Here is a 14,233-nt window from a genome sequence, read left to right as displayed (position 1 = left end):
AACCCCGTGCACAATGGAGTAAAACATTGCCCGGTTTTGCACCATCCCCATGATTGGCTGCACATCAGACCACTGTGATCCATAAGGTTTTCATTGGCTGATTTTCAGAAGTGGATCACCAAGCCTTTCTTCCTGGTTCCTCTTAGTCTGAAAGCTCTGCTGAAACCTGTTCAGCACCATAGCAACACACAAGCCTCCACTGATGGCCAAATTGTGACTGTGCATGAGGTGCACTGGCCAGGAATCAAACCCAGGTCTCCCAATGCAAGGCGAGAATTCTATCATGGAACCATCACTACCCCCGTATATATAAAATAGTTTTAACCAAAACTCTAATTTTTCTATGCTTATTAATCTCAGAATAAATAATTGAAAGGTAAATTTGGGTTTTACTTTTGTTTAGGCTTCTGTTAGAAGGATGTCAACAAATTTCTATAGCAATAGTAATAATTAGGAGAATGATAATTTGAATGGACTGATACAAATTAATGATGTGTATATATCTTTCAGGATGTTGCTGGAGCACTTTCAGTAGAAGAAATCACTGAACTTCTCAGTCTCCATAAACTGTGCTGTGGCCGTAGTTGGTATATTCAGGGCTGTGATGCTCGAAGTGGTATGGGACTGTATGAAGGGTTGGACTGGCTCTCACGGCAACTTGTGGCTGCTGGAGTATTGGATGTTGCTTGATTTTAAATGCAGCAGTTGTTTAAAGTTTTGTGGTTAAGAGTTATTTTGCACATAATATGTTGTAAGAAATTCTGCATCTCAAAGATGGCAGTTAATTTAGGGTGTTTATATAAATAGAATCTTGGATTGAGAATTTAGTACAATATTGCTTTTAAAAAATTATTCTGCAGGGAAATTTAAATATCTGCGCAGATTAAAAAAGTGGATTAAATAGTGATTTCTTGAATTTACATTTTTTTTAAAAGTAAATTTGTTATTTAAGTTTTTCAGATTTTATGCAACCCAAATATTGGGACAGAAGTAGTCACACAGAAAGGGTAAGTGGAGGTTTATTCTTTGAATGAAAAAAGAATAGCCATTGAGTGCCTAATGGCACCTCTCTTAGGCAGCAAATGAAGCATTGTTTCTTCTTTAACTTACCTTTTCACTGAATTTTGGCAGTATTTAGTAGCAAAAATGGCAGTGGGTTAAAGAAATAGAATCCAAACCATGTCTTTGGGTAATAGGATTCCTTTACTTTTATGCTCAGTATGAAAGAATACCTTTAATGCTAAGAACTATAAGCTATATACTTAAAAAATTAATGTTTGATAGAGTGTTTTATTAAAACGTTCTTCTAAAGCATTTTGTACAAAACAGTAAGACAATGAAATGTTATTTAACTAGGCCTGATTGATCATACTTGTCACATTAGTACCAAATCGAAGAACATTAATAAAAGTGTGAAAGTCAATTTCTAGTTCACCTTCACTTATGCAAGACCCATTTCCAGGGGTGAACCTAGGTCAAAACTCTAAACAGGTGCCTCTATTTTTCAACATATTTAAAGTACTTAGTAGTATTTCTTTTAAAAATAATATTGCATTCTTAATGGGACTATAGGGAAAACGTAGTAAGTTACACATAGAACCAGGGTCGGCTTTCCATAAAACAAAGAGACCCAAATAAAAAACTACCTTTAGGTTATGGGAAGTTGTTTAGACAGCGCTAAATGCTTATTACATTAATTACTTGACCATATTTTGCCAAAAATAAGTGCATTTTTTTGACAATAAGATATGAACAAAGCTCTCCTTAACAAGGCCTTGGAAAGTTATTTAGGAGGAATAAAATGTCTAAGGAAAGGAAGAAATGTTTGAAAAGTTTACATCACGTTTATTATGCAGTGTTCTGAGTGTAAGTTTAAAAATTTTGTGCTCTTTACTGTTTTTGAGTTTTTAAGGTTACTCCTTTATTATGGAAGCATGATTTATTATATTTAAAAATAGCTAAATTGGGATGCCATGCTTTTTTTTACTATTCTTCATATTTTAGGATGAAGTTGAATCTTAAATCTTACTAATTTAACTGTCTTATTAAGGACAAAGACATCTGATGAAAAGATGTGGCCTTTAGGTGGCATTGTTTCAGTTCAGTCTTTTCAAACGTATTTTTGTTTGTTTAAAAACAAAACTTTTAGCAAAGCATTAAAAAACAGCCCATCAGTGTTACGGGCAGTGTGTAAATATGTAAATATCTCATCCTTCATTTTTTCAAGTGCAAGGTTATGCTGTTGACAAGTGTCATTTGTGTGCATAAGTAATACTTCTGAGTTAAATTATTTAATATTTGACTGATTTCAGTAACTGTGAAAAATAAAAAAGTTGTTGCATTTGCCTGTGAGCCCTTGGACTGTTTTCTCTACTAGGTGATTGGAAAAAAGTGTAACACTAGCATATGAACTTGGCTTTCTTGTAAATTATTAAGTTTATTTTGCACATTTTGCTTAACTTTGTAATTCATTAGTATATTGAATACAAGTTAAATAATGTGCTTAAACCTGTGCTTGAATTTGATTGTACAGTATATAACAATAGCGCTTGTGTGATTTTTTTTTTAATATTTTTTTCAGATTTCTATTACTATTTGTGGTTGTATTCTTTTACTAATCGTTACTTACGAATGTGCTAGTTTCCCTGGGGAAGTACCAAATTTAAGAACAAGAGGTTTTAAATACAATCTAATAAAATTTGCCTCTTAGCTCTGAAATTCTGTATTAAGCCTAAAGTTTATTAATACGGTTTATGTAGAGCAAGTCTGACAAGTGGTTAGCCCTGGGCTATAGTTCAGGAATGCTTTATAGCTAGCAGAAGCCATTATTTGCATGACATAAATATATGATCGGTGTAAAACTAAAAAAAGACCCGTTGCCATCGAGTTGATTCTGACTCACAGGGACCCTGTAGGAGAATAGAACTGCCCCGTAAGGTTTCCAAGGAGTGGCCGGTGGTTTCGAACAGACCTTTTGGTCAGCAGCCAAACACTTAACTACTGCGCCACCAAAAAAAACCCCTTTGCTGCCAAGTTGATTCCACTTCATAGCAACCCTAGCAGTAGAATGTTAAGATCATTTTAAAGGCCTATCATTATTATGGAAACTTTGGTGCTGCAGTGGTTAAGTGCTATGGCTGCTAACCAAAGGGTCGGCAGTTCAAATCTGCCAGGTGCTCCTTGGAAACTATGGGGCAGTTCTACTCTATCCTATAGGGTCGCTATGAGTCGGAATCGACCCGAGGGCACTGTTTTTACTGGGTTATCATTATTATAAGAAATTTTGTTTCTTGAACCATATATCCAGTATTATTGCTAGTAGCCAGTTTAAGTCATATTCATACTGTGGTTAAGGGAACAATAAAATAAAATGGAGGGGATTGACTTTCATGTCAATTTAAGATGTAGTTTGATAAAGCAAAGATTTGGAAATAACCTATTCTGATTTGCAATTTAGGTCACATTTAAATGAGTGCAACTATAGTGTTTGGGGAACTAACATTTTCTTCATTGAATCGAGTGAAACTACTGCTTTTAAATTTTTTAACTTTATTTCATGAGAACATAGCATTTTGGACGACTGGTTTAGAAAATGACTTTGAAAACTTAGTTGTAGCTTATGAACTAATATTGCTAAGAGAAAGGTTTTTTATGTAACCTTGGGCTATTTCTCAATTTGCAAAGTGGTAACAGTTGTGCTCTTTTAAAAAAAAAAAATGAAAAGGGTTAATAAATATCAGATTGTACGTTGCTAATAATTTTAAACATGCTTTAAAAGACATCTGTCAATAAGTGTTTTTTAGGTCTCATGATTCTGTTAAATTTTTGACATGCAATGGAAAAGTTCATGAATGAAATGTGATTTTCACTCAAAGCAAAAATATAACCTTAATTTACCACCTGGTGGCAGCATTGCCCAAAATTTATGATTAAGCTTTTAGGCACGAATAAATTGCTAGGTAAAAAAAGTAGGTAAGTCTAAACGCCTAAAATTAAGAAGTGAAATGTCATAGTGAAATGTCTTTTTACGTCCAACTTTGTTCTACTTTTAAAAAGGAACGTATTAGTTTAAAATAGTGTAAATTGGCATATTTTCCCATTTACAAGAATTTGTGGTATAAAATGAATAAAGGAAATGATCCTGCACATCAGTAGAAGGAAAAGCGTAAGCTTAGATTTAAAGCATAAGAGTGTGAATTCTGTAAGTAGGTCTGCTGAACATGTTAGTAAGTTTCTTGAAGAGTGTGTCTGGAAACTAGCAGTTGTTTTTAATAGTTAAGAAGTAGTTACGAAGTTTAAGAGCAAATGAAGAAATGAAATCAATACAAGACTTAGAAGTCAGTGTTTTATAGCTCGTTTCTATTAAATCTCTCATTATTAGATGCTGTTATGGATTGAATTATGTTCCCCAAAAACGTGTTGACAAACAATGGGCTCAAACATAGCAACAGTTCTGAGGATAGTGAGGAACCAGGCAGTGTTTTGTTCTGTTGTACATAGGGTCACTGTGAGTCAGAACTGACTTGAAGGTATCTAACAACAATAAATCTTAACTTCTATGTGCTTGGTTTTAATACCATTTGGGAATGAGCTGTCTTTGTTACGTTAATGGACGGCATTAGCGTACGGTGTGTCCTAAATCAATCTCTTTTGAGATACAAAAAAGATTAAGCAACCAAGAAGCAGAGATGGGGGAAGAGAGATGCCAAGCCACATGAAGACTGCCTAGGAGCAGAAGCTCAAAAGACAAGGACATTCCTCCAGAGCAGAAAGGGAGAGAACGCCTTTCTGTAGAGCCAGTGCCCTGAATTCAGACTTCTAGCCTCCTATACTGTGCGAAAATAAATTTGTTTGTTTAAAGCCACCCTCACGTGGTATTTCAGTTATAGCAGCACTGGATAAGACAGATGCTATAATTTTTACTCAATGTATATGTTCTTGAAGGTGTATTATATCATGGGATATTGACTAACGTAAGAAAAGACATGCTGTACTTTGAGGACAGAAAACAATTGTTTAGCTATAATGGAAAAAGAACATGAAAATAGTAAATGAACTTACATACAAAACCAATGACTCAGGTATTCATTTTATTCTGATTCTCATATTTTAAAGAATATTTTATAATAATTGAGGAATTTAACACTTTTGACCAAAGGGGACTTCCTATTTACTCACTGAAACTTTACTTACAGCTGCTTGCTACTTAACAATGCTGAAAAGAAAGACAAAACTAATTGGCATGAAATACAAACTTTATCAAAGAAAAGAAATGGTATATGCTATCAGATACTAGGACCTTTTTTTCATGGATCTAAGGAAACACACCGTAAGAGCAGAATATCTGGCAGATTTTTAAAAAGTTAAGGAAACAAATCTATACCAGTATGGTTAACATGGTTTTGAGTCTCATTAGAAATTATCTATAAGGAGAGCTTTTTGCCTACGTTTAGTCCATTTCAATTTATCACCTCTGTATGAGAAATAATTGTATGAAAAAATCAAAGGCAGAGTTTTTAAAAAATGTCCTTTAATGAAAAATATAAAAGTACAATATTGCATCCCTAAAACGTGATTTGTATGTTTAGCAAGTCTTAGAGCTTCTCAGTGTAAAACAGTTCTATGTTTAATATATGTATATTTTAATTTGCAAATATAATGAAGCATATCTTATTTTACTTGATGGTAATATTTATGATGCTGACATCCTCATAGGGTTTATCTGTTTTGGGATTGACTTTGACGTTGGAGATCCTTTGTACAACTTCCATTCCTTTAGTCACTCGTCCAAACACTGTGTGCTTATTATCAAGCCAAGGCTGTGTTGGAGGACAAATGGAAAATCTTTGTAAACCTACATTTCTTAAATCACACCCTCTGGGTGAGCAAATTAAAGAAATTTTAAATGTACGCTTCATTTTAGTATACAATTAAAAAAGAAGTACAGTAATTTCACTTAGCAGCTCTTAAAATCAATTTCCATGTTTAAATGAAAAAAATATGAAAGTATAGTATAATAACATTTCATAAAAATCTGGATCCTGCAGACCAAAGGAAGCTAGAAGAAGTTTGCTAAAGGCAAGTTACTTTGCATGGCTTAAAATGTTATAGCTCAGGCTTTAAAAGTTCTCTGCAGAAACCCTACCTGAACAACTAAGAGGCAGTATGGAGTAGTTTAATAAGCAATGTGTGCTTTGGTGTTAGATGGGAATTCAAATACTGGCTCTGCTACTTGGCTTTTTGGAAATTAAATATGTCCCACTGTTTCCTCCTTGGGCTTCAAACTGGTTCATTCAGGTTTGAACCCCTGCTGAGAATCTGCATTTCTAACAAGTTCCCAGGAGCTACTAATGCTGCTGGTAGGGACCAATTCTGAGAACCACTAGTAGAACGCTGGTTTTCAAAATCTATTATACATAAGAATCACCTCAGGGATCTTGTAAAAATGTAGATTCTGATTCAGTATATCTGGGGGTGGAAATGCTAATTCTCAAGAGGGGTTTGAACCATAATGAACTGGCTGGAAGCCTTGGTTTCCTCATCTGTTATTTAAAACTGATCTCACTATACCCAGTTTTAAATAACAGATGAGGATTTAAAATTGGGTATTAACAATAGCAGGAAACCCTGGTGGCGTAGCGGTTAAGAGCTATGGTTGGTAATCAAAAGGTCAGCAGTTCAAATCTACCAGGCATTCCTTGGAAACCCTGTAGAACAGTTCTTCTCTGTCCTGTAGGGTTGCTAAGAGTCAGGAACAACTTGATGGCAACAGGTATAGTGATACCAAAGTATTGTGAATATTAAATGAGACTATGTACCTGACCTGGCATGTGTTAGTTATAAACCTCTCTCCTTTCTTCAGTGTTTGGTGCTTAATTTAAAAAAATAATGTAATTTTTATCATTTTGTGAAACTGCATAGCAGTAGAGCTAGATGATTTTATACAGTATTTCCTGAAATCTAAAATGCCATTGATTGTGAAATGTTCTGATTTCAGAGATACAAAAATGTGGAAAAAAAGTTTTGAAATCAGGAATTCATATACTCTAATCTGTGCATTCTGAAGAGGGGACAGCAGGTCCAGAGATGTGAAATAATTTGTTTCATATTGAACAATCAATAGTGGCAGAGTTGAAACTTAAGTATCGTGAATCACATAGTCCACTGTACTCCCTAGTACCTGAAAGTATTGTTTTGCCAAGTAAAAACGGATTTGTTAGGTAATTCTATATTTTTTCTCTCTAAATTGTTTTCATTTTTATATCCTAGCATATATAAATAAATAATGGCAGAGAATAATGCAGCTCTCTTTCACTAAATTCACTCTCTTAGATCATAGCCTGTGGATCTCTGGCTTATAGTGTTGCTGTACTTACGGTTGGTACCACTGTTATAAAAAACTGGGATCCATTAGTATTTGATCCAGCATTGGCCATGCTGAGTGTATATGGTCTGTCATGTCGTAATGTTGAATGAAATTCATCTTCAAACTCTCCTCCCCATATGCTTTCTCCTCCCATACCAGTACCTGTTGGATCTCCAGTCTGAATCATGAAGCCCTTAACAGAAAAAAAGAAAAAGCATATTACACTGTGCTTTTCTATATATGTATACTTTGGAGTTTTATGTATTTCTTCCGATAGTACTTTGTATTCAGTGAAATCTTAACTTCCTTAACACTCTATAAAGTTACTTGATTGAGCCCTTAAAAACCAAAAAACCAAACCCATTGCCATCAAGTCGATTCCCACTCATAGTGATGCTATAGGACACTATGAGTGGAGCGCCTGGTGGGTTTGAACCGCCGACCTTTTGCTTAGCAGCTGTAGCACTTAACCACTAAGCCACCACCAGGGTTTCCATTAAACCTTTAATAAGTTTAACTTGGATGATGCATTCCATTGCTGAACCAATACCTTATTCTCAATAATCAAATATGCAAAGGTCTGCAAATGTATATATGTATATATGCAAAAGACATATAATGTCTTTCTCAATAATTAATACCAGTTAATTCTATAAACAAGTCATAAGATACTATATAGTATTTTATGTCTTACATAATGTGCAAGAAAATAAGGTTTTAAGGTATCTACATTTTTTACTTAGAATTAATGGGTTCTTGTCGGAATCAACTCGACAGCAATAGGTTTGATGTTTTGGTTTTTTGTTTTCTTTTGGAGCCCTTGGTGGCACAGTGGTTAAGAGCTCGGATGCAAATTAAGAGGTTGGCCGTTCAAATCCACCAGCTGCTCCTTGGAAACTCTATGGGGCAGTTCTACTCTGTCCTACAGGTTTGCTATGAGTTGGAATTGACTCAACATCAAGGGGTTTGGTTTTGCCTTCTATTTGTCCTTCATATAACCGTTCATCACATTCATATGCCTGTTCCTTCCCACCAATTGAGTTCCTTGAGGGAAGAAACTATTTTATTCACACAATGTGCTATAATAAAGGAATTTAATCTGTTTGCTGAATGGAAGTATTCATCTTTCACAACTGGAAAAAAAATGCATTGGCCCTTCCGATAATGCCATTTCTCCTACTATAATTTCATCAGTCCTCTACAGAATGTCCCATTATCTCTTGCTCTCTGCCCACTAAAGTTTAGACCATTAATTCTGTCACAGTTACCTTCTTTTACCCCACTCTCCTCCCTCTCTCCCCCAGCCACCCTGGATTTCATGAGCCTCTTTGCTAATTTCTTTAGAACCCTGAACTCTGACTTCTCCTCCTGCCATTTCTGACCTGCCAATCATCAAGAGCTATGTCACTACCCCATCTAATTTATGGAATGATAATCAACAGATCCCAGGGCTGAGGCTCACTCTGCTCTTTAGGTACAATAGTGGCTCTTACAGAATGGGTGCCTCTCTTATTATTTAAAATCTTTTATTCTAGATTTAGACTTAGCCAGCCACTAGGAACAAGTTACCTTGGCTATTGGTTTTATCTCGGCATTACCTTCATCCTACACTCATCATCCTTTGCTTTAGCGGCATAAGGGAGCCTTGTTGGTGTAGTGGTTTGTGATTGGTTGCTAACCAAAAGGTTGGTGGTTTGAACCCACCAGTCACTCCGTGGGAGAAAGATGTGGCAGTCTGCTTCTGTAAAGATATATAGCCTATGGGGCAGTTCTACACAGTCCTACAGGGTCGCTATGAGTCAGAGTCAATAGCAACGGGACTTAGTTGCATACAAGATATTGCTACACTGTTTCTAAAAAGATAAGCATACTGTTATTCCTGTTCTTGCTTCTAGATCTGATATTCATGACCACCCATTCTTCCTCTGGCTTTCATAATCCATATTTCTGTTCCCTTTTACTAAACTGGTAAATGTGAAGGAATAGGCTAAACCTCTTATTATACAATAACGTGTGTTGTTGTAAGTTGCTGTAGTCAGCTCTGACTCATGACCTTATGCTTAACAGAATGAAACATTGCCTAGTTCTGCACCATCTTCATCGGGATGTTTTGAGTCCACTGTTGTGGCTGTTTACGATAACGTACTGTTCCTTAAATCACAAGAAATTTGCATAACTTACCTTAATTATACGGTGAAATGTATGCCCGTTATAATAACCATTTCTGCTGTGAACACAGAAGTTTTCCACTGTCTTGGGGCACCTAAAAAGATACATAGTAAAAATATGAAACCGATTTGAAGTATCATAAGACCATTTTTTTTGCAGTTCTGTTTCCTAATGTTTTCAATATTTTCTGAATGTTTCAGAAGGACAGTATTTTTTCCATAATTCCTTAAGTCTCAGGATAAGCAAGAATTGAAAGGGCAAATACATAGTAGTATATTCTTATTATTTTAGTATGTTTAGATTATGATTGCTTATTATATTTGAGTTTGACAGTTTTTAGATTTGAGTCATTTAGCAGTTTAAAAAAAAATTAACCATAGCACCTTAATACATATAATTCACTGTATATGGTGAGATGAGTTCCTAGAAAAGGTAATTTTCTTAATAAAAACAATGTTGTAGTACAGTGACAGATTCCTGCCCAAGGACTTATTCAAAAGCCAGTAACTCTTAAATTTAGTCAACTTTAAATGACAATCACACACTCAGGGTATAAAGCTTTCTCAATAATATTAACTAATTTCATGAAATGATTTAATGTGGTGTATTGTCTTGTAATAGCTCTCAGAGCTGGGAATGGAGGGGTGAGTCAAGAGAATCTTGCACTAAATGCATCAGGAAATAGGCTTACTAGGTGCATGGGTTCTGAGCACTTGAAATGAGACTGACCAGGAGTTTAGAAGTGCCTAGTTCTTTGTTCAGTGCCAAGACATGGTATGACAGAAACATTCACTTTCAGAATACATAAGTACTTTTAAGTAGAGGTGTTGTAAAAGATGTCACCCTTAGGATCAGATAGCCAAAGATATTTTATTCTATTTGACATTGCATATTCATTTTGCAAACTTTTAAACTGTCCACAATATTTTCAGGAAAAACAAGAAAAACTCTTTGGTTATTAAAACTCTGGAATTCTTAAGGCCTGTTTCCTTTGTTTGACTCTCAGTAAGTAGAAATCTTCTCACCTAAGAAAACTGAATTTTGTTTTCAATTAAAGTCCTTATGTTTTTGGTTAGAACTAATTTTTAAGCCATATAGCTACTGGAACTAAAAGAGGAGGTAGTAGATGTCTAGCAAATGGTCAGGAATGAAAAATAATTAGCCATCCTTATGCTCTGAGAGGAAAGGTAGTTATAACAAGGAAGCCACAAAACCGAGAGTTGGGATGTTCACTTAATAAGAATTTTAAGTTGCATAAGTTCCTCAAATATACACATTTACATTGATGTTTACTTAAAACAACAAAAATAGTACATACTCAACAGGAAAAAGTTTGATGTGAATGTCTCCCATGCTTGTATGGATAATGGCACTATCTGAAACTCGTTTAGGTCCTTCAGCTTGAGTAGCTGCCATGACTTCTTCTTTAGAAGGTTTTTCATTAAAAACATCTCGGTCAGAATCTGCACTTTTTGTATCTTCTGGTTCTCGTTTGGTAAACTTAGAGAGGAAAATAAAAACTGAGTTACTAAATTTTTCATCTGGTAAAAATTTATGAACAAGAAAATTTCATTTCTAATAAAGTTTTTGAGTAAAATAAGAATTCACATCAGAATAAATCTTTAATTCAGAAATCACTTCCCACCACAGGACATGTGAGGCAGTTAAATTATGTTTACATTTGGCTACTATGAAAATAATCCATGTAATATATATATAAATATATATAGGAAAGATGTATGATTTCCAATGAGATTTCCTTTTGGGTGGGAATTTTCTTGGCTACACATTTAATAAGATATGGTTTTGATATAATTCTGTATTTCTACTTGTATGTCCTAACTTATGTGTTATTCACTTTACACTATTTAGGTTTACTGTGCTTGAATTTCATCTGGGCCACTTACTAGTTTTGTGACTTAGGGGAAGTAAGTTAATTTCTTCAGTTTCTCATTCATAAAATGGGAATAACTGTACCTATTGTGAAGATTAAATGAAATGCTTAGAGAACTATGCCTAACACATAGAAGGGTGTTATATAAATATTAACAATTGTTATTACTACTGTGTGCAGGACCTGGTACAAGATGGGATGAGGATTCACAAAAATTATTCAGTAATGGATCTTGACCTTCTTTTTTTTTTTTTTATAGAGAGCCCCATCTGAACTATCTAAACCCAGAGGCTTGGGAGAAAGGATGCAGATTTTGAGTGCAGTTGCTAGAAATCTCACCATTCCCAGGATGTAGGGAGAAAGGAGAAAAACCCTTTGGTTACTAAAACTCTGGAATTCTAAAGGCCTGTTTCTTTTATTTGACTCTCACTAAGTAGAAATCTTCTCGCCTAAGAAAGCTCTACCCGATGCCAATCGCATTCTAGTAAGGCAAAGCTAGTTGCCTAGTCCCCAACTTGCCTAATGCCATTCCTTCATCCGCTTGGATAGAATCAAAATAAATAAGCAAGTTAGGATGTTATTGTCTTAACATGTTGTTCTCCACTTTTCTAAGGAATCTTTTTTTTTAACCCATTTTTATTAAAATAATTTTTATTGTGCTTTAAGTGAAAGTTTACAAGTCAGTCTCTCACATAAAAACTTATACACAACTTCCTATATATTCCCAGTTACTTCCCCCCCATTAGACAGCCCGCTCCCTCGTTCCACTCTCTTTTCGTGACCATTTTGCCAACTTCTAAGCCCCTCTACCCTCTCATCTCCCCTTCGGACAGGAGATGCCAACATTCTCTCAAGTGTCCACCCAAACCAAGTAGCTCACACCTCACCAGCATCCCTCTCCAACCCACTGTCCAGTCCAATCCATGTCTGATGAGCTGGCTTCGGGGATGGTTCCTGTAGTGGGCCAACAGAAGATCTGGGGGCCATGATCACTGGGGTCCTTCCAGTCTCAGTCAGACCATTAAGTCTAGTCTTTTTATGAGAATTTGGGGTCTGCATCCCACTGTTCTGCTCCCTCAGGGGATCTCTGTTGTGTTCCCTGTCAGGGCAGTCACCGGTTGTGGCTGGGCACCATCTAGTTCTTCTGGTCTCAGGATGATGTAGTCTCTGGTTCATGTAGCCCCTTCTGTCTCTTGGGCTCATTATTATCTTGTGTTCTTGGTTTTCTTTATTCTCCTTTGATCCAGGTGGGTTGAGACTCTGATGCATCTTAGATGGCCGCTTGCTAGTGTTTAAGACCCCAGACGCCACTCTTCAAATTGGCATGCAGCATGTTTTCTTAATAGATTTTATTATGCCAATTGACTTAGATGTCCCCTGAAACCATGGTCCCCAAACCCCTGCCCCTGCTTTACTGACCTTCGAAGCGTTCAGTTTATTCAGGAAACTGCTTTGCTCTGGTTTAGTCCAGTTGTGCTGACCTCCACTGTGTTGAGTGTTCTCCTTACCTTCACCCAAAGTAGTTCTTGTCTACTATCTATTTAGTAAATCCCCCTCTCCCTTCTTCCCTCCCTCTCCCTTCTCGTAACCACAAGAGTGTGTTCTCAGTTTAAACTATTTCTCAAGATCTTATAATAGTGGTCTTATACAATATTTGTCCTTTTGCAACCGAATAATTTCACTCAGCATAATGCCTTCCAGGTTTCTCCACGTTATGACTTGTTTCATGGATTCTCCACTGTTCTTTATTGATGTGTAGTAAGGAATAACGTGTCTTTTGTACATTTGTAAGAATTTTTTCTATAAGTTATCTTCATTTAGCTTATGTATGAAACTACTAAGTTCAAGATTTGGAAACTACGACTTGTATTTCAGGATACTGTATTTGAAAACATGGAATATATCTATATTTAACATATGTCTATGAATACACACACACACACCTGTATTTTTACACAATTAACACACGTGTTTTTCTATGCTTTCTATATATGTGTGGGAGGCACATCATTTATGTGGGCATATTATTTGTGAAAATATGGTATACATGCATATATATCTCAGTTGAATATGTACATCTAATAAGACAAAGAAAATTTGTGAAAATGTTAGCTTATAAGGAAGCACTGAATTATTTGTTTATATTTCCTCAAACTATACAATGAACATGCATACTTTCATCAACATAAAAGTAAACTTTACAGAAAACAACAAATGCTGATGACGTTGTAGGGAGACTGGAACTCTTATACACTGCTGGTGGGAATGTAAAATGGTATAATCATTATGGAAAGTGGTATGGCACGTCCTTAAAAAGCTAGAAATACCATATGATCTAGCAATCCACTCCTAGGTTGTTGTTGCTGTTGTTCTTAGGAGCCGTTGGGTCGGTTCTGACTCATAGCGACCCTAAGCACAACAGAAAGAAACACTGCCCAGTCCTGAGCCATCCTTACAAATGTTGTTATGCTTCAGCTCACTGTTGCAGCCATTGTGTCAATCCACCTCGTTGAGGGTCTTCCTCTTTTCCTTGACTGTGTACTCTGCCAAGCATGATGTCCTTCTCCAGGGACTGATCCCACCTGACAACATGTCCAAAGTATGTAAGATGCAGTCTTGCCATCCTTGCCTCTGAGGAGCATTCTGGTTGTACTTCTTTTAAGACAGAGTTGTTGGTTCTCTTGGCAGTCCACGGTATTTTCAATATTCTTTGCCAACACCACAATTCAAAGGGTTAATTCTTCTTCAGTCTTCCTTATTTATTGTCCAGCTCTCACATGCATATGATGTGATTGAAAATACCA

The 14,233-nt window shown here is 35.9% G+C and overlaps 2 protein-coding genes across 7 annotated transcripts in view; one reads left to right on the top strand and one right to left on the bottom strand.

The window, feature by feature from the left end:
* Positions 1-2,352, top strand: part of TRIM23 (tripartite motif containing 23) — a 51,972-nt gene extending 49,620 nt beyond the window's left edge. For both annotated transcript variants that reach the window (XM_049864394.1, XM_049864402.1), the window contains one exon: positions 511-2,352. In XM_049864394.1, the coding sequence (XP_049720351.1) occupies positions 511-690 (180 nt within the window). In that variant the 3' untranslated portion in view covers positions 691-2,352. The remainder of the gene's footprint in view (positions 1-510) is intronic.
* A 2,730-nt stretch (positions 2,353-5,082) lies between these two features.
* PPWD1 (peptidylprolyl isomerase domain and WD repeat containing 1) overlaps positions 5,083-14,233 on the bottom strand; it is a 30,386-nt gene continuing 21,235 nt past the window's right edge. For 3 of the 5 annotated variants that reach the window (XM_049864278.1, XM_049864294.1, XM_049864288.1), the window contains 4 exons: positions 10,854-11,035; positions 9,548-9,629; positions 7,377-7,559; positions 5,084-5,819 (listed from right to left, as the gene is read on the bottom strand). In XM_049864278.1, coding sequence (XP_049720235.1) covers positions 5,676-5,819; positions 7,377-7,559; positions 9,548-9,629; positions 10,854-11,035 — 591 coding nt within the window. In that variant the 3' untranslated portion in view covers positions 5,084-5,675. Of the gene's footprint in view, positions 5,820-7,376; positions 7,560-9,547; positions 9,630-10,853; positions 11,036-14,233 lie in introns of all 5 variants that reach the window. The other 2 variants (XM_049864302.1, XM_049864269.1) reach the window with 2 other exon arrangements.

The sequence above is a fragment of the Elephas maximus genome, chromosome 2 (assembly GCF_024166365.1).
Source record: "Elephas maximus indicus isolate mEleMax1 chromosome 2, mEleMax1 primary haplotype, whole genome shotgun sequence".
Classification (NCBI taxonomy): domain Eukaryota; kingdom Metazoa; phylum Chordata; class Mammalia; order Proboscidea; family Elephantidae; genus Elephas; species Elephas maximus.
Note: the sequence above shows the minus strand (reverse complement) of the source record. Positions and strands in the feature narration are given on the sequence as shown.